A 26416-nucleotide genomic window follows, 5' to 3' on the forward strand; every position below is an offset into this window, starting at 1 on the left:
TATCTCTGACATAGTTATGGAGTCCCACCATCAGGTAACACCTGGATCCCCTTTTTCTGCTGATTATTGTTTTGTGTTGTTGAACTTTTATCTCCAGGGAATTTGGGTCCATCTGTACTTGAAGTCGTCTTCCCCGATGTACTCAAATTCTAGCACGAAAAAGGGAAAGCATGACATTAGATGTGTTAAATATGTAAGTTTAAATTCATCAGCACCTTGCTAGTCATTCGCTATTATATTTAAATTAGTAGTAATTACCTGTTTTCTACTTGCAAATTATGTCACCTCAAGGAAAACAAATGAATTCTGTGTCTATATCTGAGTATTTAAAGGGCAAGAAATCTTAAGAAAATAAGTCTTTTCTTTCTTTTTAAATCTCAGAGATCACACGAGGTAAATAGTGAAAAATATCTTTGTCTTTCTTGGGGTTTCATGCTTTGTTGACACACACTTCTATATAAAAGAGTGATTACATACTACACTACTAGACATATTTACCAGAGCAACTTCAAAGATAAACTAGGGATGCATGACCTTTCAAAATTCACACCGATGTCCATCCTTACCCAATAGTCTTCTTTAAGCCCATCATACATACAAAAAAAAAAAAACCACTTTGCCATGAATGTCGAAAGAAATAAACACACTTGTTAAATAAATCAGAAGCTGAGTTTGCTGAATCAACACAGGTATAAAAATGTGCATAAAGATTCTTCAAGGAGAAAACTTACTCAAGAAAAACACAGCTCCTTAGAAGTCTATATTATCAAACTTCATGGGATCCAGCTGACAGGGACTACAATAAAAGTCTAAATTAACTGACAAGTTCAACAGAAATTTGCAAACCTATATGAAATAGGGAAAAAAAAACTGGCTACCTTCTAAGTTATAAAGCTTTCTACATTCTTCAGAAGTTAGATTATTATAGTGCTCAAACAGTTCTGCAGCAGCATCTAGTCAATAACTATTAGTATAAGGCAAGTCTAAGGGAGAAAACCACACCACTCACATCCATGGTTTTCGCTACTTACAGATTTGCTGTCATCATTACTTGACGTTGGATCTTTATAGCTGGAACCAGGTAATGCTGGAAAATCTTCGTTGTGTATTGAGAAGTCTTGGGATTGCTCATTTGCAGGCTTTGTTACCATTCCAACTATGTAATGAAAACAATCCAGAAAACTGTAATTGAATCTATGATATTTTATAAACTATATAAGAAGCTAACTTTGCTCATCACAACATACCAAAAGCTTTTTAATAAAGTATGTGAACTGATAACTCAAAAATTAATATTCAGGATAATGATAAAGAATGAATTTATTTACTGCTTTGATTTACTGCTGAAAAGAAGCAACATATAAAACAATACAAGGAAAGCAAGTGGTAACCCTGTAATTCCAATCTAATGTATATGGGTGCTTAAAATAGTATTTGATAGTGGTAATAATATTCAAAATGCTGGCTATAGCTTTAAACATCTGACTAGATGCCATAAACACCAGTTAGCTATCAAATGAAAATAAATATAATAAAATTTAAAAGAACACGTCAGTATTCTACTTAAAAGTGACTTACAGAGTGAGCAAATTGTAACCAATTATAAAACAATTCCACTTTATTTCTCATGTTCCTGGACTCCATGTTACAGATGTAAAACATGCAAGGACTGGGAAATACTCTTCCCACTATACTTGTCATTAGTCGGGCCCTTATTGGAGAACAAAATCCAGTTTGGGGCTCCACAATTCAAGAAGGAAATGGAGAAACTAGAGATGGTCCAAGGAGAGCAACGAGAATGTTTAAAGGGATGAAAGAAAGGACCTATGGGGAAAGGTTAACATCATTAGAGTCTGAACTGAGAAGCAAGCAGCTAGGCACGCAACTTCAGGGCACAGCACATCCTCTTATTTTGGGAAAACAGATTTGGAAGGTTTAAGATATGATCAATAAAGTTTTCCTCCACACGTTATTTTTATTCATATCCAGAAGTTTGGAACCTGAAACCCTTGATTATGGAGAAAATATTAGCTCTTATTTAAAATAACCGATGAATAAACTCATCTAATTATTGCCTTGATACCAGCCTCTATGAGATCTCACCCACAAGAAACAATAGTCTGGTTATGTTGATATCACAAAAGTTTTTGTCTCAGCTGTTATTCTGTCACTGCATATGGTTTTCTGACATTGATATTCAGGCTCTACTACCCAAATCTCTTAACTTTTAGAGACTGTAAAAAAGAGTGACTGGGGATACTAGTCATAGCCAAGAATCTATAAAAATACAAAATCATAAGCACTGGTTCTCACATGCTTTGCAAGAGGGCATTTGTGAGTATGTATAAATGTGTGCCACATCGATGGTAAAATAGCTGGTTCTGGCACATAGTAGTCAAAAGCTAAAAGTGTTGCTAAATGTTCTTTCTAAATAAGTGCCCTCAGACTATACCCTTCTGAAATTAATTTTCCAGCCCCAGTGTGAATTTAGAGAAATCTTCACTTAGAGAGATACCTCAATGCAGTTATTATTAATTACCAGGGATAAAGGTGCGGCCAACTTACAAAAGCCAAGCCATAAAATTAACTACATATAATAAACTAAAGCACACAGAATGGAAAAAATAACTTCTGAATAGCAATGAAATCCAGTATTTAGATTTACCACTCAACTTTGCTATGGTGGATACATGAAAAAAAAAAAAAAAAACCTTTCTTTTTTTTTTTTTTTGGTTTTTCGAGACAGGGTTTCTCTGTGTAGCCCTGGCTGTCCTGGAACTAACTCCGTACACCAGGCTGGCCTCGAACTCAGAAATCTACCTGCCTCTGCCTCCCAAGTGCTGGAATTAAAGGCATGTGCCACTAGTGCCCAGCCAAACAACAATTTTCAAATTATGAATTCTGACAAAATAATGCTAACCTGGTTCGACAACATAAATACATACAAGCATGCATTCACAGACACGTATGTGTGTGGTACACATGACTGTAATCTTTAATTGGTCATCACTAAAAATATGAATTACCGTAAGGAGCTCTTCCAGCCAAGGGGTTTATTAATGGAGTTGGGTTGCCACTTCCTTCCCTTCTATTCCGGTCTGCTAATGCTGGGAAATCTGAAAGGTCCAATCCTGTCACATTTTCACTGCCATCTAAATGATAAGAGATAACACTCATTACTGACTCCACAAACATTTACAAGAGATTCTAAAAGCTGAGCATCTCATCTGAAACAACAGTGAGTGTCCTCTGCTTTAACAGTGCAGAGCAGTGTGACAGGGACCTGACAATGGGCACACGTGCTGTGGCGTCTGTGGACTGACTGTGTATCATAGAATTCATTCCCTAAGAACTGAGGAAAGCAATATGCAGCGAGCATCTTAGAATACCCATGTCCAGAGATGTAGACACAGATAGGGGCTGTAAATCATCTGCCCTTGTTGGAAGAGGGCAATGAAACTTAGAGCTTGCTAGGGAACAGGAACTGCACTGTTTAGCTGTAACTACTCTCTCCATTAAAACTGGAAGGGGCAATATCTAGATTTCTTCGAGCTTCAACAATAAGATACATCGATGACATTACCTTTTGCAAATGTCCAGGAAGACTTTGAGGCAAACAGCAGATAGAGAAGCCCTGAGGACTTCTGCCCTGTATACTTTAGTTTGAGACAAAAATGTGTACATATATATCTGTTTGTGAGCTGTATGCAAGGATGGACTCCTCCTATGTATCAGGAGCAGGTGGGGAATATAGGAATGATCAAAACCCAGAAGTTTATATTGCCTGTTACACAGTAGGCGCTCAATAAATATACTGAATAAAGATGTATTTACTTGTTTTAAATTATACTGCTACCATTAGACATAAACATTTAACCCAACTTCTCTATTTTGGCTATTTTAATTATTTTTCCCTCAACCTTTTGTGTTCTTAACCTGTATTCTAATTTTGAATCACTTAATTTATTACCTATAATTTAACCATATACAATCATTTTTCTTTATGTTTTGCCTTGTTTTATAAGCATGTATAGTTTTGAGGCCGTTTCCAAATTAATTTTGATTTTTCTGAAAATTTTCACAATTAGAAGTATAACTATCATCCTATGAGTAACTTTATTAAAACAAAAGGACTTTATTAATACACCAAGGAAGGTGATAATTGAAAATTACAAGTATAAAGGTAAAGATAAACCATTTCTCATAAATTATTTTTTAAAATTTCCATTAAAAATACAATATAAACAAAGCAAAAGAAATTAAAATCTTATTTACTGTTTTAATTTAAGTTAGTATCTCTCAAATTATGATTAATTGTAAACTTCTCCAAGTAAAAATTAACTTTTAATACTATACTTAGATCTTTCCATGTCTACTTTAAAATTGTCATGTATTAGGTTAGAATATATTTTAACCAATAATTTATAACTTTCCCAGTATAAAATCTAAGGATTTTAAATTTCTGAAACTTTACAGTAGGATATAAAAACATTATTCAATTGAAATGTGAGAGGCAGCCAGACTTCACATACTAGGTATGAGAAAGTGTATTCTTGAAAGGCAATGAAGTGTACAACTTTGTTGTAAGAATTACAAAGCTGACAGGTTTTAAAGTCACACCCAGAAAACTATTAATATTTAAATGCTTAAAATCTTCCATTGAAGGAAATGGGTATATTATTTAAATGCTCAAAGTCTTCCATTTCTTTCAATGGCTTTAATCTTGGCTGGTCCACTTCGGTTATTCAACAAACCCCCACAACACTCAAGCTAAAAGCCTGCAGCTGCAAAAGGACTCCTGTAGGTCTCCTGTGACGTATGCATGCTGCACCTCACAACCTCTCCTCACTGCCCCCTCATGTACACAGCGCCCAGGAACACTAATTCTGGTCCTACTGATCCACTAATCATGGCAAGATCCCTTATTTTCTCATTACCAAAGCACCTAGAGGCAAGGTAAACCAGCAATGCCTACCACTCCCTGTTTATTTACTGCTACAGCAGTTGCTAAAAGAAAACAAAAGACTAGTTTTTGCCAAAAATCAAGTTACTTTCCAGGTAACTCAATCTTATAGAAAATACTAGATCAAAATTTGTAAGGATTAAATGTGAAAATTTTCATTAAAGCTATTTTTAAAAACAGTAAGTGCTTCCTATGACTGACAGATTCTCTTCGATCTGATTATCTAAAATCAGAACCTCCTACCACCCAACCTAGTCTATACTATTTTTCCTCAGTGACAGGGCAAAGGACAGGAAACATTTAAGAAAAAGCCAAGATTCTAAGACACAAATGTAGTCCAAATTAATATTTACTCTCTTTAGATGTTCAAAATAATTCTGATGTTATAAAATACTATATTGCAAGGCCAAGTTTTGGGGGGGGGCATTTAAATTACTCTCTGCTGTTCAGTTAAATCCTATCCCTGACAGTTTTTCACTAAACTAAATTTTATTTAATAAAACAATAAAATCCTGCTACTATTCAGAAACCAGTATGCTGATTTGTTTGTATTTCAGAATTCTACTGTACTTTCATTATGGTACTAGCTCCAGAGTAAGCTTACCTGTTCCATTAAAAATGTTACTTGATAAGGAGTTATTCATTCCAAATGCCTGATTCCTGTTCATTCCAAATCCAGACATACTGGGTACATAGAAAATAATTTTAGATATACAGTAAGAACACTAACTTTGAGATGAAGAAAAATAAAAGTATATACTTTGGGTCTCCTCATATAAAACAATAATATGTTTCAAAACCAATGCTAATTTGAGAGTAAAATATTTTAATTTAAAAATTGTTCTAGAATTCTTCAATAAACAAGAAAGAATTAAACAATTTAAACAAATCAATTTTAAAAAACAAAAAAGAAACTTAGTTATGAATGGTGAAGAACAGAGATTAAGAGTACCATTTAGTGTGTGCTTGCTACCTTACTGGATAAATGAGCCTACCTCAACAGTGTGCACCTTACTGGATAAATGGACCTACCTCAACAGTGTGCACCTTACTGGATAAATGGACCTACCTCAACAGTGTGCACCTTATTGGATAAATGGACCTACCTCAACAGTGTGCACCTTATTGGATAAATGGACCTACCTCAACAGTGTGCACCTTACTGGATAAATGGACCTACCTCAACAGTGTGCAGGTAGGTTTAAGACTACCCTCCTCAACTCTTGCTTTCATTCCTGACTTACACAACTTGCTTTTCAGTGCAAGTCTTCTCTTTACAACCGGTCTTTCCAACTATTCTTTCCCATGAGTCTATGCCTTATTCATTCTCTGCCTCCTGGTGTTAAGATTTACAAGCTACTCAATAAATGTTGAACTGACCTGAATTAAACTGTCCAGGTACTTAAAAAACTGAATTCAGTGTTCTAAAATTCATCATTCATATCTTAAATAGAGATTAGTTTTCATCTACTAAACAGAAAAAAAAAGCTCCCTATAGTACTCCCAATTTGGAATTAATGTATGTTTCTGCAAATAATTATAAACAACCTCCCCCCTTTCTTTTTGTACAAACCTAAGCAAAACAATAAAAAGAAACTGCATTGAAAAGAAGACCAGATAATTAAAGAAGTAAATAAGGATCATTAATGAAGATTCTACAAAGAAACTTTATCATGAAATAGTCTTCTCATAGGTTAGTATGCCAGTGCAGACCAGGGCTAAGCATCTGGAAATGACAACTGCAACTTCTCTGCCTAGTTCAGTAGAACCACCACCCCCTTTTGTTAAGCTGTGCAGGTAATGGGATAGCATTCCAAGCACTTAGCGTGGCAACAGACGTTCTTCCTATTATACTAGAGCTGCTGGTGTTATAGGTACCTTCAAACACAGATTTAGTATTCAACTGAAGCCATTTCATAGTAAAAACAATTTATAAGGAGTACACAAAATCAGAAGTTAAGAGTTTTGTTACAGTGACATTTTTATGCAAAGTATTTTTTGAATAGCTGAAAAAATACAGGAAAGTAAAAATTTTAAAATATATTTAATGAACAAGAACGCAGAATGATGCAATAAAGCCTAAACAATACAGTTAAGAAGCTATCAAAAGGAGTTGTAGTAACATGTTGCAAATAATTTCTTAAAAACTTAGGTAAAATTCCAGGATACTGTAGAGCCTACATAAAATAACTGGAGTTTGTGGGGTAAAGGTTGAGCAGAAGTATGCTAAGCACCCATTTTAGTGCAGGTTGACAAGAAGGAAGTGAGGTGGATGGGATAGCAACAACTACATGAAGGTCCTTTCTTTCATTCCATAGTTTCCAGGAAAACTAAGTATAAACACACGTATGACATGTGACTCAAACTTAGGTTGCTTTGCAAGAAAGCTTTACATTTCAGATATAACTCTGTTGCCCAAACAGCTTCAACATGGTAGCAGATTGAATCACTGTTCTTATTTATACAGGATAAAATGGAAAGAAAACACCAGCTTATTTTTTTTGTTTTGAATCTCTAGACATAGAATTTCAAGGAGCACTATTTTGAAATAGTCTACATATAACTGTGAAGTGTAGGCACTCAGTAGGCATCTAAACAATGCCAACTAAAGCATGGCAGTAATAACTCAGCATGCCTTCCTCCAGTCATATTCATAAACCCAGAACTATTAGCACACAATGGATAAACTTTACTTAATAATAAAAGGATAAGTCAATAAAAATTTGCCTGTGACAACCCAAGAACATTTCCTTTCTAATACCACATCAACAAAAAGATTTAGTATGCTATGTAAAATAAAACCACCTTTTCTAAGAGATATGTTCTGAGTCTGTAGAGAGTGAAGAATTAGGATAGGTAACAACTTTGTTCACAAATATACAATTAAAACACACCTGTGAGACAGAAGCCACAACTCAAAAACAAAGTGTTGCACATGAAAAGGCAAAGCTGAAGATACCCCAAAGACAATGATATGCAGTGTCAGTAAACATCTTACCTGTTCACAGTAAAAGGCTGTCGAGAAGGCTGCTGCTTTGGCATACAGATTATGCTTGGCGAGCTTCTGTTGGGGCTACCTAACCCTGAACTGCTCATGCTATTTGTCCTGCTAGGAATTCCAATGCCCTGACCAACCTGGGAGTGGTTCATCATATTCCTAGGATTCATAGGCAAAATACCCCTGAAAAAGAAGTCCATTACACTAAATAAGCTCTCTACAATCACTCATTAAAATTCTCTACAATCAATCAATTGCACTAACCCTTACAATTTCAAATATACATTCCAGCTGTATTCCTAACTTTATAGTGGAACTAAAAAGGTACCATCATAAAAGAGAACTATTGGGACAACTATGGTATAAATTATAAATGTTTTCCACATACATATTTAGAATAATTTCATTCAAAGTTCAAATTATTCTGTCCTCTTGATGTGAATAATATACATAATCTATGTTATGTTATGTTTTATTGTAACAACAAAAGATGTGTGGTGAGGGAGCAAGCAAGGAATACAGTTATCTGGGAGTCATTTTAAATTGAACATCTTTAGGGAAGAGGTATACAGCTTTTTGTAAAGGCTCCCCAGGAGGCAATTAAACCTTGATCCATTCAGATGACAACTAGCTTAGCTTCAAGATCAAAATGCTATCACTTTTCAATTAAATAAAATGAGCATAGGTATTGTTTTCTGAGTGCAAGGCACTGAACCAGAAAATCAAGTAGTTAATGACCATACTAAAAAATTAAAAGCTTGCTTACTCTACAAAAATACATTCTGAAAATATTCTGGTCTGTTAATAAATACCTGCTTGGAGATGGAGGCGTATGAAGTGACATTGTTGGTACCCCTGTTGTTGGCGTGACGTGGCTCGGTAACTGAGTGCCTTGTGATAAGCTGCGATTTAACTGAGGGGTATTGTTGCTCATCCCCCTCATTGGAAGGCCTAGTGCACCTAATAAGAAAATTCAGAAGAAGGAAATTCATTGCCATCAGGAATGAAATTGGTATCCATCTTCTGGAGTTGGCAACTTAAAACATTTTAAAATGACCTAACATGCAACTCACTGCAAATGGACTCTAATTTTAAACAAAAGTTTTAGTCTGATATTTAATATTTTGATTATGTTTTTGTATTTTCCATATTTCTATTTTACAATAAATTTTGTAAATAATTATAACAGATAAAATGTCATATAATACAAATGGATCTTGTTCTCAAATTCATTAAGGGCATATTTGTGAAACTAGCACATGCAAATATGCCATTAAGAAATTCTGCAATATTGTGTTTTAATTTACAATTAATGTACATAGAAAAGAGAATCATTCCCACTTTGTCATAGTATCTTTAATATATTATCCTTTGTAAATGCATTTTAGAGAAATTTATTAATACATATTTTATAACATTACAATTTTTACAAACCCAACATGTAATATTTAGCAATTGTTAAAAAGAAAGCCCTAATCTGATATAGGTATAATTTTAAAAATTGGTATGATTTAAAAATATTTCAAAGTATAATGACCTTATATTTTTCAAGCACATCTGGGGCCAGATATAGGAACAGACATGTTCATGTACTTTGTAAGACTAATGTGTCTTGCTATTCAGGTATAAAACTCAAAAATATTTATCAAATTGGACAAACTTATTTTTTAAATGGTTGACATGTTCACTATTTTCAGATGGTATAAGATGTGAGTTATTTTGAGATTCAGAATGGAGAGTTAATATTCTGTACACGTACATCTTCCTTCCTTCTCTCACAGGTCTACAGCATGGTTCAGGTTGCCATCCTATCCATCTATGAATGTGTCCTTCCTTCCACCTTTCTGAGCCACGTGTTTTAGTGCTTTGTTTTCCATGTACTAATTAACTATTTGATACACTGATTAATCAAATTTATTTTAGAAGTTAAATTAAAGAAAACAGACATAACTCATCAGAAAATAATGAATTTAGTGCTGGGGAATGAAGATATTTTTCCTTCTGGTTTCAGTTTGGGGTCTCAGCATTTCAAAGCCCTGAAGAGCCTGAGTCTATCTATGCCTTTCACAGAAATAGAATACTGCATACACTGTACTTTCTCTCAGTCTATGCCTTTCACATAGAGTACTAGATATACTATACTTTGGCCAAACATCTGCGAATTTGTCTTTTGGCATCACAAAGAGCTCAGAGACTGCACCGAGAGAGCTAGCTGAAAGCTGTCAACATCACAGTTTGAGGTACCTGGAAGGGATTGGCCTGGTGTACATACGGTCTTTGTCACTATTTTATTTGTGTCTAGACACTCTACTGTTTGTGACTTTAGGAATGCTACTGCCTACTGTCATTTTCTCTAAATTGGGGACAAAAATAAGGAAGAAAAGAGTTTAAAACCAGCCAGTGCCCTCATACAGTTTTCCTAGAGATGCTGAGGGTGCCTCCCATAATAAACCCATCAAAATGGTAATTTTCCTAACACACATTTCCTAGGTGCCCAGGATGTGGCAAATATACAAGCTGCTAGAGAAATAGCAGTAAAACTGCAAAGGCTCCTAACTTCAGGTGCCTAATTAATCTCTACTTCTACACAGTGTCTTAAAGTCAGCTCTAGATGAAAACTTCCAGTTACTCATAGCCAAAGTTACACCCTTTCAGGTGTTAAGATTCCCCTACTTTGTCTACATTTTACAGATAAGAAATCTGATCCCCAGATAAGTTAACTGACTTCTCAGAGGGGACACAAAGAACTAGGGCTAGAATTTGGATCTCTTAACACCTTGTGTTCTTGAGGGCAGTACTAGGAAGGCAGAACAAGGGCGCTCACAGCCATCATAAGTGCCTTTCATCCACTTCCCCTCCAGCCTCCTTTGGATGTGTCTGTACTGTTGTACTGTTGGCTGTCTCTTTCTCTCCTCTCCTCTCCTCTCTTCTCCTCTCCCACTGACCTCTCTTTACTGACTGTCCAGTCTCTCTTCAGCTTCACCCTTTCCTTCCTTTTCATTCTTCTTACTTCCACCACTCACTCTAAGTCATAACTTCAAATTTCACTCTTTTTGCCCTTTTGAAGAAATGAGTAGGCTCAACTTTGGTTTTTGTCTAGAGTAATGTCCCCTATATGTATTTTTCTGTCTGTGTAAGAAAAAAGTCTTATTTTAGAATTACTTTAAATGCTATACATAATCTGAATACTGGTAAATACTCTGGCCAAGAAAACAATAATGGGTAATGTGTTTTGTTCAATTAAAGACTGGACAATTCTAATTAATTTATATTGATACAGGGTGAGTGAGGACAATATGAAGTAAAGAATGTTTGAATTTTAGCTTCCAAATTCATCTTGGTTAAACAGAATAAATTTAACACATTTTATTCATTTTGTTGAAATATTCATGAAAGATGAAAAGAAAATACGTATTACAAACTATCACCAATTCTTAAATATTTAATAGGGTTAGTTGAGTTTGACTTAAAAATTGAAGCTCTTTGAAACAGAGTAAAACTGAATGAAAGTACACAGAGATTTATTTTTAGAAGACAAAATGAACTAAGTTATTACACTTGAGCTACTTGAGTCAACTATGACTAACTGGATGGGTTGGGAAATTTAATCTTCCAATTATAAATAATAACAGAAAACTATCTCTAAAATATCAGGACAAGAACAGAGTATACACGCTACAAAAGGAAAATCCCAGTGACTGTTGATGGCGTAAGTGAACAACAAAAGGTAAGAGGACAAGTCCGTGTACAGGAGCTTGTTTGTGGGTATCTGGGGGACCCAGTGACACTCAAGGACAGCCTAACCAAAATTATCTCTGCCTTTTTTCCCTAAAAAGTCTTTATAAGGAAGACATTTATTTTTTTATCCCAATTTTACACATAAGGAATGAAAATACAAAAATGATTAAAAAGGTTATAGTTCTGATGTACATATTCTAAATAGATTCCTACCTCTTATTTGATACGATGCTGAATAATGAATTAAATTCTTCATGGATCACTTTTTCAGGAATTCTAAAAAAACTGATTTAAGCATTCCATAGGGTTGGCGACAGGCCCAGTGGGTAAAGGTGTCCCCAGGCCTGACCCCCTGACCCAAATTCTATCCCCTAGAGCCCAAATGGTACAAAGAAAATCGCCTTTTGCAAGCTGTCTTTCAATGTGCTCTAATAGAAGAATGCACACACACTAAGTTTTCATAATTGATGAAAAGTGTAAGTATACCATGATTCTTTGTTAAGAGAGCAGCTTCACATCAGTATCTTAAATACTTATAGCAAGTTGTACCATCTAAAGAAGTCCTTTCTAAAGATAAACAGTATCAATAACCTAAAGGGAAAGTTCAGTTACAGCACCAAATGCCTGAAACCCGACACCTATATGAGGCCTTTCTTTCCATTATACCAAGGTTCTAAGACTCCTGTAGAAATTCACTGTCATGCCCGGGCTAACAAGACACAGTCTGAAGCAGGGCTTGATCTCCATGACTTTACCTGCAACCTTTCTGCATTAAGTACGTTTCCAGGTAAAATCATTTTATTCTGCTATTTCCGTCACAAAAGCCAAAGAATTTAGAACAAAATAAAAAACTTCTGAGATCCACCAAATTATAAACTAGAAGTAAAACAAGCCATTAACCTCCTTAACATGACAGCAGCAGAACTGGGTTAGAACAGCTCAGAGAGAGACAACCTGCTTGGTTCTCAGCAGTCACAGTCAGGAGGTTACAACCACCTCTAACTCAACTCCAATACATGTGACACCCTCTGGCTCTGCAGGCTACACACATGTTGAGTGCACATAAACTTACAGATACATAAACATATACATATAAAAACTAAACTAGTCTTTTGAAAACCAGACCACAAGTAACAAAGCAGGAAGTCATCAATTCAGTTTCTGTTTTGACTTCAAAGTACTTTCACAATAACATTACTTGCCTCTCTTTTTGAGTAAGTTGCTAACTTTTGCTTCTTTTTTACAAACTATAACTTACTCTGAGTTTGGGGAATTCAAGGGCAGTAGAAGCTTTACCCTAAGCCACTGATTTTCAACCTTTCTGGAGCTGTGACCCTTTAGCACAGTTCTTCAGATACCCAACCATAAAATTATTTTTGTTTCTACTTCATAATCATAATTTTGCTACTGTTATGAATCATAATGTAAATACCTGATAAGCAGGATATCTGATATGGGACTTCTATGAAAGGGTCATCCAACCCATAAGGGGTCGTGACCCACAGGTTGAGAACCACTGCCCCTAAACCATTTCAGTGGTTTTAAAGGTACAGCCAGGGTTTCGGGACATTATTAAGTACAGCCACAACTTAACTGGAGAGACATCTCAGGGTTAGGACAGCTCTCAGAGAGGACTCTGTCAGGACTCCAAAGAAGGAAGTTCTTCTAACCTTAATTAACATTTCATTGCTCAGATGTATGATTAATAATCCTTCTTCATTCCCTTCAGTATTTACCATCTTCTAAATAAGAACGCCTTCCCTTCTCTGGTACAACAGGGATCAAGATTATAAAGTACATACATAGATCTAAGGGTCGAGTAAGACCCTGTGTTTGGGGACATGCACAATATTTCGTAGGATTGGGACTAAAACGGTCTCCTGGAGACTATATGAATGCAATTATGACCATGATTTAAGTCAGGAGATAAACGGTGGTGGTAAAGTTGCAAAGTCAGGTGGCTAGAGACAGCATGACAGTTAAGTCTGACAAGCGTATGAGAATGCAGGCAGATGACAAGGTAAATGGTGCTGCCTATTGTCCCTGATGTTCAGAAGGCGTAGGAAACAAGGGAAAGAAAAACGAAAGAGGATCAATTACAGACCTAAAGGAGAACATGTCTTACGCAAACTAAGGATACATTAGATGGGAAAAACGGATAAAGCAAACTGGTTTCAAAATTCAAACCTAGGAACAAGAAGCTGTTGTGAACCAGAGAATACCAGACAAAAATAGCTCTGCAGGACCAATCCACATGGCGCTGCACCACACATTTCTGTAAGCAAACTTTGTTTACTTCTCCACCTAAATGTCCAATATAGATTATTAGTACCCAGTCACATAATGATACAGGTCTCAAATCATATAAATATGGTAATTTTCTTTATAAACTCTATATAATAAGCTGTATAAACTATTTCCAAACTATCCCAAATCTGACTACTACTCAGTCACTAGTCCAACTCCCATGTTCCTGCTTGATTCTCACTTCTTCCCCATTCAGCCCACTTTCTACAAAGCAAAGTGATGGCTAAAAAGGAGGTGGCATCATAAAACCTTTGCTATTCATACAGAACAGCAAACAGCAAACTAAATAATAATTAGAACTTATTCAAGTTATTGCTTTTTCCTTTGTGTGTATGTAGAGGTCAAAGGACAACTTGTAGGACTGCTCTATCAAGTGAGCTCCAATGTAGAGCTCAGGTCATCAGGCTGGCACCAGTCGCCTTTTTACAGGGCAGCTCACGGGCTGGATTCTTCTTTTATTTTTTTTATGTGTACAGATCTTTTGCCTGTTCATGTCTGTTTATGACACGTGTTTCTGGTTCCTGAGGAGGCCAAAAGACAATGTCAGATCCTCTGGAACCACAGCCACTGACGGTTATAATCTGCCACGTGGCTGCAGGGGACAGACACTTGAGGGCCCTCTCCAAGAAGCAGCCAAGTGATCTTAAGCTCTATCCAGCCATCTATCCAGCCCAGTCTGCAGTCTTTAGCAAATGTTTACATAGCTTCCTATGATTGGAGATATCCATGAGATGGTTCACTGATGTCCTCTCATGCGTTATATGGACTTGCTGACTGCTCCTTTGTCAGTAAGTGACTTCCTAGCTTTCCTGTTCTCAAAGGCTCCTTCAAGACCATCCATCCCAGGAACTACCATCCTCATACTCAGGTATCCACACTAAATTTTAATTCCTGAGAGACAGAGCAGGCTTTTTGCTGATTCATGTAAAGTATGAATTCCTCACACATCTCATGAGCCTGACGGATAGTTTTGTCCTATTCATTACAAGAACTGCATAATTTCTTCATCTGTGTTTATCCTGTCTCTGCCCATTACAAGTAAGTACTGTGAAAAACAGGCACTTTGTTACTTGTTACACTGTTGATTAGGTCTTGGCACAGAAGGGAAGCACTCATCTATACATGATGAGTGCATAAATGTCACAACATCTTCAGTAGACAGTCGCTCAGTAGCTTCTTGGCATCTGTAGATTCAACACTATCACTAGGGTCATGACTTCAGTTCTTGGGTTTCAAAAAACTGTGTTCTTAGCTCATACTCAGAGCACTACTTTTACAAAGAAACTTAATTCTGGCTCCATCACTTGCCATCTACAAGACCTTACAAGTTCCTTAACATCTCCTGGAATTGTGAAAATTAACACACAGTAAATACTGGAATACCAGCTTTCCCCTTCATTTTTAATGTGGGCATGGCAGTTGATACTAACAAATGATCCTAACAGCAAAGAAAATGAGGCAGTTTAATTAACTGAGTTTCTACAGAAAAACAGACATTTTATGGGGGAAAAGTTGAGGATACAAATTTGATCTTTATTTCACGTGAAAGGAAAGATTATACTTTACTATTAGCTGAAACCAACTGACAACTAGAAAGTTCCCCATTCCCTGAACTATTTCATCACTAAACTATCTAAGAGCATATTCCAATAGTATATGTGAAAGCTTTTCTTCTTCTATATAACTATCTAAGGGTATATACCAACAGTGTATGTGAAAGCTTTTCTTCCTCATTATATAACAGCAAATATCTAAGTGTTTTTCATAATCAAAGTTCTAATGACACAGAAACAATCAAGATACACAATAAAAACCAGCTGTGAGCTTACTAAGCTCATGGCATCAAGAACAGTCCCATCCACACACATCTCTAGTGTCTAGGACGGTATGACATGTGCAGTAGGCACACAACATGCATGTCAAACTCAATTCCTAAAGCAACTGGAAGTTGCTTAAAATGGTTCCTTAAAATGGCAGGATCATCATTCCTAAACCGTGGCAGTTATGCTCAATTGTAAGCTCAGATGAGTATCAGTTAGAACTGGGTACTATGTCACCATTCGCAAGTCAGGACTCTAAATCCTAGGAAGAGTTATTTCTATTCTCAAGTAGCCTGGGACCTTTCAGAATCCAGACACAAATGTCTATGGTCCATCAGGACAGCTAGTTAACTAACTGCCTACACATAAGACACACACGAGGACACACTAGATGTTTTCCTTTTCTCACTTCCAAGATTGTAAATACTTAGTGGAGTAAGGAAGATTGCTCCAACTATACAACTAATTCGTTTCAATGCAATGAAGATCTACGAGAAATGGATTCCTGGTTCTTTGTCTTCCTCAATCCAGTAATTTTAGGGCCCAGGAACATGTAAGGCTGTACGACTGACTCAAATCTTATTAACACACTTAGAAAAAACATCATGCAACTTGAATACAATATGCTTCCTGGCTGTTATCAACTGCTGAGCAGTATCTATACAAACCCTTGGGTGAGGTCTCATGTTTACAATTGTGATACAATTATATTATTATAGGGCCTAAAATCATACAATCCTCTAATTCAGTATTTTCTGGATATCTCATATGCTTAATCATAATCACTTTTATCCCAATTTGGCAAAATGTAGGTTCAAGCATTCCTGTATTCATTCCAAGACGACCCACCCCACTGTTTAATTTCACTAAGTTTTAGTTCTGGGAAGGATAGCGTTCTTTCTTTACTACCTCTACTCTTAACTTTTAAAAAATCAAAAATAAGCAAAAAACTGGGAGTATATAGTTAAGTGTTAAAGTGCTTTGCCTAGCATGTGCAAGGCCTGGGCTCAATATACAGCACCCAAAAATAAAATCAAGCCTCACTAATCCTAGCATGCTGAAAGCACAGGCAAGAGAATCTGAGTTCCTGACTAGAATGTCTACAGTAAGACTCTGTTGCAAAAAAACACAAAGACAAACAAAAAACAACAACAACAACAACCCAGATAGAGCACACTTTTGAATAGCACAGATTACTAAAAAATATGTTTGTTTGGTTGGTTGGTTGGCTGGTTTTTTTTTCCCCCCTTGGTTTTTCGAGACAGGGTTTCTCTGTATAGCCCTAGCTGTAATGGAATTCACTCTGTAGACCAGGCTGGCCTTGAACTCAGAAATCCACCTGCCTCTGCTGCTTTCCAAGTGCTGGGATTAAAGGCATGCACCACCACTGCCTGGCTACATTTGTAAAGTATAAATACAGAGTTAATGGTACCACTCAGTAGAACTGTGGTGAAAAAGTACTTTTAAGTTCTACTGATCTCTTGTGTAATAATAATAAACTGCCATAAGAATAATATCTCGCCGGGCAGTGGTGGTACACGCCTTTAATCCCAGCACTTGGGAGGCAGAGACAGGCGGATTTCTGAGTTCGAGGACAGCCTGGTCTACAGAGTGAGTTCCAGGATAGCCAGGGCTACACAAAGAAACCCTGTCTCGAAAAACCAAAAAAAAAAAAAAAAAAAAAAAAAAAAAAAAAAACCAAGAATAATATCTCCAATCTAGTCCTTTGTTAGCTCTTTCTATCCCTCACTAAAGTTAGCTCCTCACATTTTAACATACCATTGAAACTGTGACCCCTTCCAAGTCTCAACAACAACAAAAAATGACTGACATACATGGCTTCTTTTAAAACTAGTTAGTATCTTTAAGATATTTTTCTAAGAAAAATAATTTGCTCACTCATCAATCTTTATATGTCCTTCCCACATCAAACAAAGCAAATTAAAGTTAGATGTCAGTCAATGTCATGCCAAAAACATTACTACCTTCCAAACCAAATCCATCCTCCAAAGCACGGCCATATTTGCACCTTAAAAAACCTTAAAGGTCTAGACAGCCAGTTACATCACTATTACAGAACAACTTCACTTTTTCAAATATGTTTTAACCATTTTAAATCTTCGGTTTAATATGATAAACTGGACTTTAAGATAAAAATAATATAATATAGGCTTTAACGTTGCCTAGACAGGTAGAAAAAACATTTGTAGATAAATAAAGAACTCCACTTTTAATAAAAAGCCTTGAAAGTATGTTCTTGCTTAAATATGAAATTAATATTTACTAATTCTGTATTAGAAAACTATCTCATAGCAAAGAAAAAACCATAAAAGACAAGGGAAAAATAAAGATGAAAACAATGTTTTTCTATACAAAATAAGGGTCCCCGACCCACTGCACAACCTTGAAATCAATGCACAGGGTGAAGTGGTAGGACACACTGTTCTGGCACTTAGCAAAAACCTGCTTCTCTTCACACAAGGCAAGCTCCAAACTAAACTGATTTTTACTTGAAACTGATGAAGTGATTAGATACTATTCTCTAAGAACACTTTATCCCAGCCTCCATTAAGGACAGTAATGAGAAATCAGCAGATTGTTTTACACTAAAAAAGATGATGAAATCTTATTAATATGTAACATTTTGGTATTTTATTTGAAAAAAATAAAAAATGCTTTATAATTTAATTTTATAAAATTTTATGTGATGGTATATAGCTAACATTTATTGAGCACTTACTATGCGCCAGGCACTGTGCTAAGCGCTTTAAAAGTATAATACTTTATAAAAAAAAAAATCTTACTGAACTATGAGTAAAAATTTAGATGTTATAACCAGAAAGAACCAAAGCAAAATAAATAAGTTAGTGTTTTCTACCACATGAAAGCTATTTCACAAACTGTTGCTAAATAATGGGCTTACAGTAATAAATAGGTGAAGTGTTACACAATAAATCAAACCAATCAAAGGAAAAAAAAATCTTTTGACTTCCTCTTACCAAAAGCACAAGAGTGACTACTTTTAATTGTTTAGCAAATTTCTGAGAAACTGCAAAAGAATGTATAGATATACATGATATGGAAATAAATTGCAACATATGCTATATTCAAGAAATAACGAATTGAGAATTAGTTAAGTCTCAATATAAATGAGGCTTACTAAACAAGTAAAATTTTGAAAATTAACTATCTTCTGTTAAGCCCTTCTGTAAACCCACAAAGGCGGAAATAGTTCCTTCTTTTTTTCCTTAAATATAAAGTATCCCAGAATAAGTACAAAATTCTTACTTTGTTGCCCGTATAAACTTGCCCCAAATTGAGACAGCTGACCTGATGTAGATGGTGATGCCAGCATCTAGAAACAAATTAATGGTATTAGAGCATAAAGAAAGACAGATTATTGTAGTACATCTTACAAGTCTATGCATCATACCATAAATGTAAGACCCAACCCAAGTCCTCGAACGTCAAACATAAGCATTTCCTACAAAGGCTATAACAACCAGATGAAACAAAATTGTTCAAATAGAAATAATTAATACCATGAGGGTTTTCAAGTTACACCAAAGTATAACAACACTACTACTTCACTTAAAAAAGGAAAACAAGGCTACTAAAAAAAAAAATACAAAGCTAAACTTTCAAAGTTAGTTTATAGTCTACACATTTAAACAAATTCAGCCTAAGTTCAGCCTGTTACCAAAATGAAAGTTTGTACTTTGTAAAAATATTTGTTGATTTATGTTCATATAGCTATGTAAGTTGAGGAAAAAACATCAGCAAAGCAAAATAAACAAGTAAAAATACAAATAAAGCCACAGCTGTGGTATCTGATCTACAGTTTCTTAGTCAGCGACACTCATTTCATGGCACGTGCTGTATTATGCCTCTTGATTTACAAGAACTTACTCTCCTGGTAGAATATGAATTCTTTAATGGTATGGTACATTCACAAAAGAGGCTGTTTCTTTTTGTATTTCTTTATAGACAGAGATGCAAGAGTGCCATTTATAAACATATTTAAGCCGAATACATGAGGACATGGATGCGGTGTTTCATTATAACCCTTCTTACACAACCACCAAACCATTTTTAATAAGCAAAACATGGGCCATGACATCAAGAAGTTTATAATCTAGTGGGGAAAGAGGAAACATTATGTAATTAAACTGCAAGTGCTATAGAAGTGCAGCATCCCTGGAAAAGACAACTCTGCCCAGAGATGAACAGACAATTTCTGTAGGGTAGCACTTGATGAAGGCCAACAATACACAGCTAATTGTTACGTCAATGTCGTAATCAAAGCACATGGTAAGAAATAGTGCTGACTAGATAATAGTTGATTAGGAAAGAGAGAAAGCTCAGTCCTATTGAAGAATATAAAAACGGGAAACAAAGAATGTTAGGGACAAGATTCCAAAGGGCCTTCTTTAATGTCAAACAAAAATCTCTTCTTATATCCAGTGTGTGTATCCTAGACAATTGTAGTAACTCTTAAACTATATAACCTTTAATCAATCAAATAGGTTAAAACATGACCAAATTCTTCTGTTTGGGCAATAGTCATTGCTGTTACCATATTAACTATATATATTTTATCCACATATTAATGAATATGAATGATGCACATTTTTCAATAACCCTGTAAGTAGTGACAAAAGGTCTATATATAATAGTTAAGAATCGTGAATCTTCTACCATGACTAGCTATAAAACAAAGAGTGGTGCTTTAAGAGGCTTGACATATAAGCTATTGGCCAGTATGAACACATAACTGAGGATGTATAAAGATCTTTAGACGCACATCTCATAATGTATACTCACTGAATATTGAATGCCAAGGAACAGACTCCTCAGTGCACTTTCTCATGGAGGCCAGAAAGAAAGAAATAAGTGACGCGTGTGCTGAGCCTGAGCGCTGGGGAACTATGAGAGGAGCACAGTATAAGGTAGAGGATGCTGTGGGGTGAACACTCACCACACTGTGTGACAGTAAATGCCACCTTCTGCACTGATACTACAGAAGTCATTAAACAGTGCTTCTCACGGACAGAACAATTTAATGAAAATTAGAAGTGAGTCTTGGCAAAATATCAACTATTAAAACACCTCAAAAAACTTATGTATTGAAATGGTAAAAGTTAATCATAAAAACTAATTTCTTAGGAGAACATAAAATATTAGACCAAGAAAGCCATTACAGTGGAGAAAGCAGTGTAAGTAGATACCATAGTTTTACCATCTCACAATAGGTAAAAAAATGGGGAAAGATTGTTACATTATCTACAGAATGACAAAACTATCAAGTAGACTATCATGTTCCCAGTTTAAAATTATACTATGCAATGTCTACATCTCTCAGGGACTATTCTCTGCAGTCAAAGAAAAACACAACAACTTAAAGCAACAGCTAAAAGAATGTGGCCCCGGGTATTTATTCCCCGAGGTGTTAACTGCCCCTTTCCCTTTCCAACAGCACGCATCAACGCATCAGACTGCAGCTTCGGCTGTCTGTTCGTGAGACAGGACGCCACCGAGCAATGCAGGCTGACCTCTTTCATTCGTCTCCCACAGTGGAAGCTTCAAAACTCTAGCTTAAAAGTACTTAACTTACAAAACACTGAACACAGTTTGGTGACAGAATTAAAATTTTAAAATAAAACAAATATTTAAAAAAAATTAAAAATTATCCTCTAAAGTCTGATCTAATTTACTTAAAGGGATGGTGAGAGTTCCTCTACTTATTTTATTTAAAAAAAAAATCAGCTTTTGACTATCTTATCTACATAAAATATAAGACCAAGAAAGCATATTCATGCATCTGTGCACAAACATACAAGCATAAAAATCTAAAAGAAAAATTTAAAATTAAAAAGCAATAATTTAAAAAAAATAAAACCAAATAAATCTAGTAAAAAGAAGCAAAAGAACAAGAAGGAGGTATTACACTAAAATAAACAAGAGGAAGAGAAGGGGACAGCAGAAGACACAAAAATAAAGTGGTTAATAAGTTACAAAAGCTGACAATTTTGAATCAGATACAGTAAAGTGTTTACATAAATAACTGTACAAAATGGTAAAATAATAAATTCCTCAATAACAGACAACTAAGATTAAATTGCTCTTACTAAAAAGAAAAGAGGATGTCAGTGGACGTTTCTAAATAAGATGCTGTCTGAGTTCCTTTCTGGTTTGTGCTAAAGTATGAATTTACAGAAAGACACAGGATTGGGTCTAGCGATCAAAAGGTTCTTCATATGCACCCGTATTGAGTCTGTAGCAAGGACACATCCACACAGCCACTCAAATTATCTCTCAAAATACTGTTTTCCAATTTACAACATACTTTCAAACACACACACACACACACACACACACACACACACACACACACTCCTTTGCTACTACAGACTAACAATCTTTCAGTAATTCAAAATTCCAAATCTAAGTGTCCTCCCCAACAGAAACAACCCAAAATTCGAAAAACTGAAAAAAAAAATGTTATCACAGTCACAGTGTATTAAAAGTTTTAGAAATGGGCATTTGGGGATTTAGTACTTCTTGCCTTGTTTTGGATTGAGAAATACTTAATACCAATTGATGATTAAATATTTTATAACTATTTTTGTAGACAGTGAAACTGGATGTTTCATAGAACTACCATTTTCTCTCCATTTTACATTTTAACTTTAAAATACTATTTGAAGATGATGGGATTGCTAATAAATTCTAGAAATGGCTCTTCTTACATAGTGTGTCCCAAGCTGGCCTGAGGCACACAATGATCCTGTCTTTTAAAACAAACAAGCAAACAAAAACAAAAAGAACCTGACTTACACACCCAGACCATATTCTCTATTAAAGTTTATAAGATGATTTTTAAAGATTTTTAACATTCTATTTTCCAATAATTTTCAATTTCAATCTATTCCCATTTTCTTCAACAAAAGCAATGTATTTTTTACTATTACAGATTCTAAAAGCATGCGTCTAACTATGTAGACAAAAAACCTTGCCCCTGATAGATAAGCTTAAATTCTAGCGGATTAGATAATAACCAGGTATTTCAGGAAGTGATAAACATTATGCATTTATCCTTAATAAAGTTGTTTAAAATGTCTTTATTATTTATTTTATGTGCATATGTGTACATGTGAAGCTGTATATATCCCACAGCTCCCAAATGGAGGTCTGGGGACAATTTGTGTGTATGTGTGTGTGTGGGGGGTCAGTTCTCTTTATCAAATTCAGGTGATCAGGCCCACTGGCAGCAGGCATTTTTGCCAGCTAAATCATTTCTATGATACAAATATTATGGAGTTTTGAAACCCAGAGAATTTAGAAGACAATGGGAATAATGCTGATAGTGTAAATTAGTGTTATTATGAAATAGTGATCAAAGGGAAGCCTTCTCATGTAATATATTTAAATACAAAACTCAACATGAAAAGGGAGAAAAACCACAGAAAGTTCTGGGAGTGAGGGTGGAGGGTGCCAAATAGAGGGGGGGAATGGAGGGGGGAACAGAGAGAGAGGGAGGGGAGGGGAGGAGAGGGAGGAAAGAGGGAGAGAGGAAGGGGAGAGGGGGAGGGGAAGAGGGGAAGAGGGAGAGGGAAACAGGGAGGGGGAAGAGGAAGAAGAAATAATCAGAGATTAAAACATTCTAATTCCTGTATGTAGTTAATACTAGTCATGAGAGTGACAGTCACAAGAGCTATCCTCGCTTTATACTAGATTGTAACAAACTATTCTTACTGGCATGGAAACAAGTAATACTATCTGTAAAGGCTGTAGGCTAATGTGCTCTGAAAGCTAGGTGTGAATTCATAATAGTTTATGGGATTAAGTACACAACAAACTCTTACTCATTGCACACCTGTGGTATTGTAATAGCAAATTCATCATTCTATTGGAAATCACGTATATCTTATATGTCATGCCTAAAAATCAAAGGCCTGGAAAGAGGACATTTGAAAGAACCGGTTAGTAATTTAACCAGCAGAGGGTTAAAGATACTTTTAAAGTTATGCAGATAGGGAGATTATATTTATGCTCTATGAGTAGAATAAAGCAGAAAAGATTGCATTTAATTAGTTATTTCAGACAAGGTATAGTCTACCTGCCTCACCAGTGCTGGGATTAAAGGTGTGTGCCACCACAGCCAGTCAAAATTTGGAATTTAAAAAAGCTACTTTTAATCTTTTTTAAAGTGACAGTCTAATACTAATATTTAAAACAACTGTAATTTTTTCTGCAGACACCATAGACTCTTAAGGAATTCTACTGAAAGAGATAACTCAAAGTTGTTTTATTTTCTCTAACTCCCTCCTCCAAAGCTTCACTAAGATAGACTAAACTGATGCCAACACTCACTCAAGCACTAGCCAGCATTCTGGTCTTACAAATTATTATTAAGAATTATATTCATTTATTGTTATGTTCTTATTAAATGTCTATATCCTAAATTTTCAGAAATGACACAAAATAGCCATTATTTGCAAGGGTATACATAATTACCTGAAAATCCAGAGAATCAAGTGGAATAACACTAATAATCATATTAAGAGCACTTGTTATTTTTCTTTAAATGTTTAATTATTCACTGAATCCTTACACTACTACGAGCTAGTTATACACTACTGTTCCTATGCTACAGATGAGGTACATACAAATTGCTTCCTCTCTCCTAGGACACAGCTCTTAAATCATGCAACTGAACTGTAAACTCATAATAGGGTCTCTATATCCCATATTCAGTCACCAAAGCAATCAAAAACACTTTGCAAAAAGCGGGTGATTATACATATATTGACAATATATATATAACAGCAAAGAGCAATTCAGCCTTGCATGAGACCTCAATGATAAAGCCTTCCTTAGTGTCAGAGACAGTAAAGCTCTTGCTGCACAAAGATGCCAGAATGCACAAGGCATGCTGGGTAGGCACTGTTTCCCAGTATGTGGTGAGTAGTGGGACAGAGTGAGTGCTGGCCAATCTGCCTACCCTCAACTGTATGCCCAGGTCTTAGTAAGAGACACTCAGAAAACAAGGAGAGGGCTCTGGAGGAAGAACTGAAGTTGATCTCTGACCTCTGGCGTCCACAAACAAACATAAATTCAATCCCACCAGGAACACTCCCTTGACCCTGCACACACACAAGACCCTCCTGAAGACTGGAATGAAAAGAGCAGCATTCTGCTACTGAGCTACACTACTGGTCAAGAAATATCCTTCTAAAAAGAAGTCAGTATTGGTATTGAAATTAGTACTAATGTACACTAATGACAAATTCTCACATAAAGGGATATAGGAGACTTTATCCAAGTTTTTAAAATAGTATAGAGCCAAAGCAATTCAAACTACCTTAGTCTAGATACAGACTCAGTATGATTTTAAAGACATGCCTAAGAGCATCGGAAATGATGATTAATACTAAAGGAGACCATTTCACTCAGAGCAATTTAGTAAATATTCTCAAAGATAAGCAAATTACTCTCTATGATCAAAATCTAGCACACTGTTTTGGAGGTTGCATAACTAAGAGTGTTTTTTACATCATAGCTATGTAGCATCCTTCATTCCGCCTCAGCATACAAGAGCCAAGTTACTACCTGGCTTTTAAAGAAAAAAGTTCTCCGTCCCACAATCTGAAATATAAATGGTATAAAGACAATTGGATAACACTACAAAAGGCAAGTACCTGACACTTCACTGTTCCCACCTTAAATCAGGATACATTTCTAATGGGCCTAAGTTATAAATCAGGTTATGAAATAAAAATAAGGAAAATATAGTAAGAATTCTGAAATTTGGGGTTCTTCAAAAAACACAGAATTATAAGAATATGTTTTTGTTTTAACGCCAGGTGTGGGATATGAAGCTGCTTCAAATATTGTCCACAGCAGCTGACTATGATGTCTCATGCTCTACCAGGGATGATACATTTCTGCGACTGTGTGACATTTAGAATTCTTGGGACTTTTCAGAGGGTATATGCTAGGGCCACAAAAGGGGTAGGAGCTGTTGACTGGTTCTTGGTTGGTTACTGTTGGTCACTGTTTAAGTAGTCATATTCAAAGAAACAAGAAGAAATTAGACATCTTGATGGCAAAGATCAAACAAGCCCCAAGGAACCTGAGGGCCCTAATCAATAGGAAGTAGTTCTGAAGATGATGTAGCCCCTTTTGCTTTCTATCCTTTTTTCTCTCTTATGTAGTGTTAGAGATTTGAAAAGATGGAGACAGAGTGGAAGAAGAAGAACCCATAAGCTAGCAAAAGACTGGCTACCGGAAAATCCTAGGATTATCTAAACCAGAAAACATGTTTTAAAAACCCCTTGGCTGGAGATGTGGCTTAGTGGTAGAGGACTTGTCTAGTACACGCCAGTCCCCATGTTCAATCCTCAGCATACATGAAAACAAACAGAAAGCCACAAAATAATGAAAACTGATTGTAGAAACAATTTAAGCTTTAACCATTACAAAATGTAGACAAATTAAAACGTCACGTTATTTCCTTAATATGTACAACTTTTATGTTTTGTGTATTAACCATAACTGTTATTTTAAAGAGGAAGTATCAAGGGATCA

The 26416-nt window shown here is 35.7% G+C and overlaps 1 protein-coding gene across 13 annotated transcripts in view; it reads right to left on the minus strand.

Moving 5' to 3' along the window:
• Positions 1-26416, minus strand: part of Cnot2 (CCR4-NOT transcription complex subunit 2) — a 91824-nt gene that overhangs the window by 12710 nt on the left and 52698 nt on the right. For 12 of the 13 annotated variants that reach the window (XM_031349845.1, XM_031349834.1, XM_031349844.1 and 9 more), the window contains 7 exons: positions 19115-19181; positions 8774-8921; positions 7962-8144; positions 5568-5647; positions 3027-3152; positions 1032-1156; positions 29-149 (listed from right to left, as the gene is read on the minus strand). In XM_031349845.1, coding sequence (XP_031205705.1) covers positions 29-149; positions 1032-1156; positions 3027-3152; positions 5568-5647; positions 7962-8144; positions 8774-8921; positions 19115-19181 — 850 coding nt within the window. The remainder of the gene's footprint in view (positions 1-28; positions 150-1031; positions 1157-3026; positions 3153-5567; positions 5648-7961; positions 8145-8773; positions 8922-19114; positions 19182-26416) is intronic. The other variant, XM_031349846.1, reaches the window with a different exon arrangement.

This window comes from Mastomys coucha, unplaced genomic scaffold (assembly GCF_008632895.1).
Source record: "Mastomys coucha isolate ucsf_1 unplaced genomic scaffold, UCSF_Mcou_1 pScaffold4, whole genome shotgun sequence".
Lineage (NCBI taxonomy): Eukaryota > Metazoa > Chordata > Mammalia > Rodentia > Muridae > Mastomys > Mastomys coucha.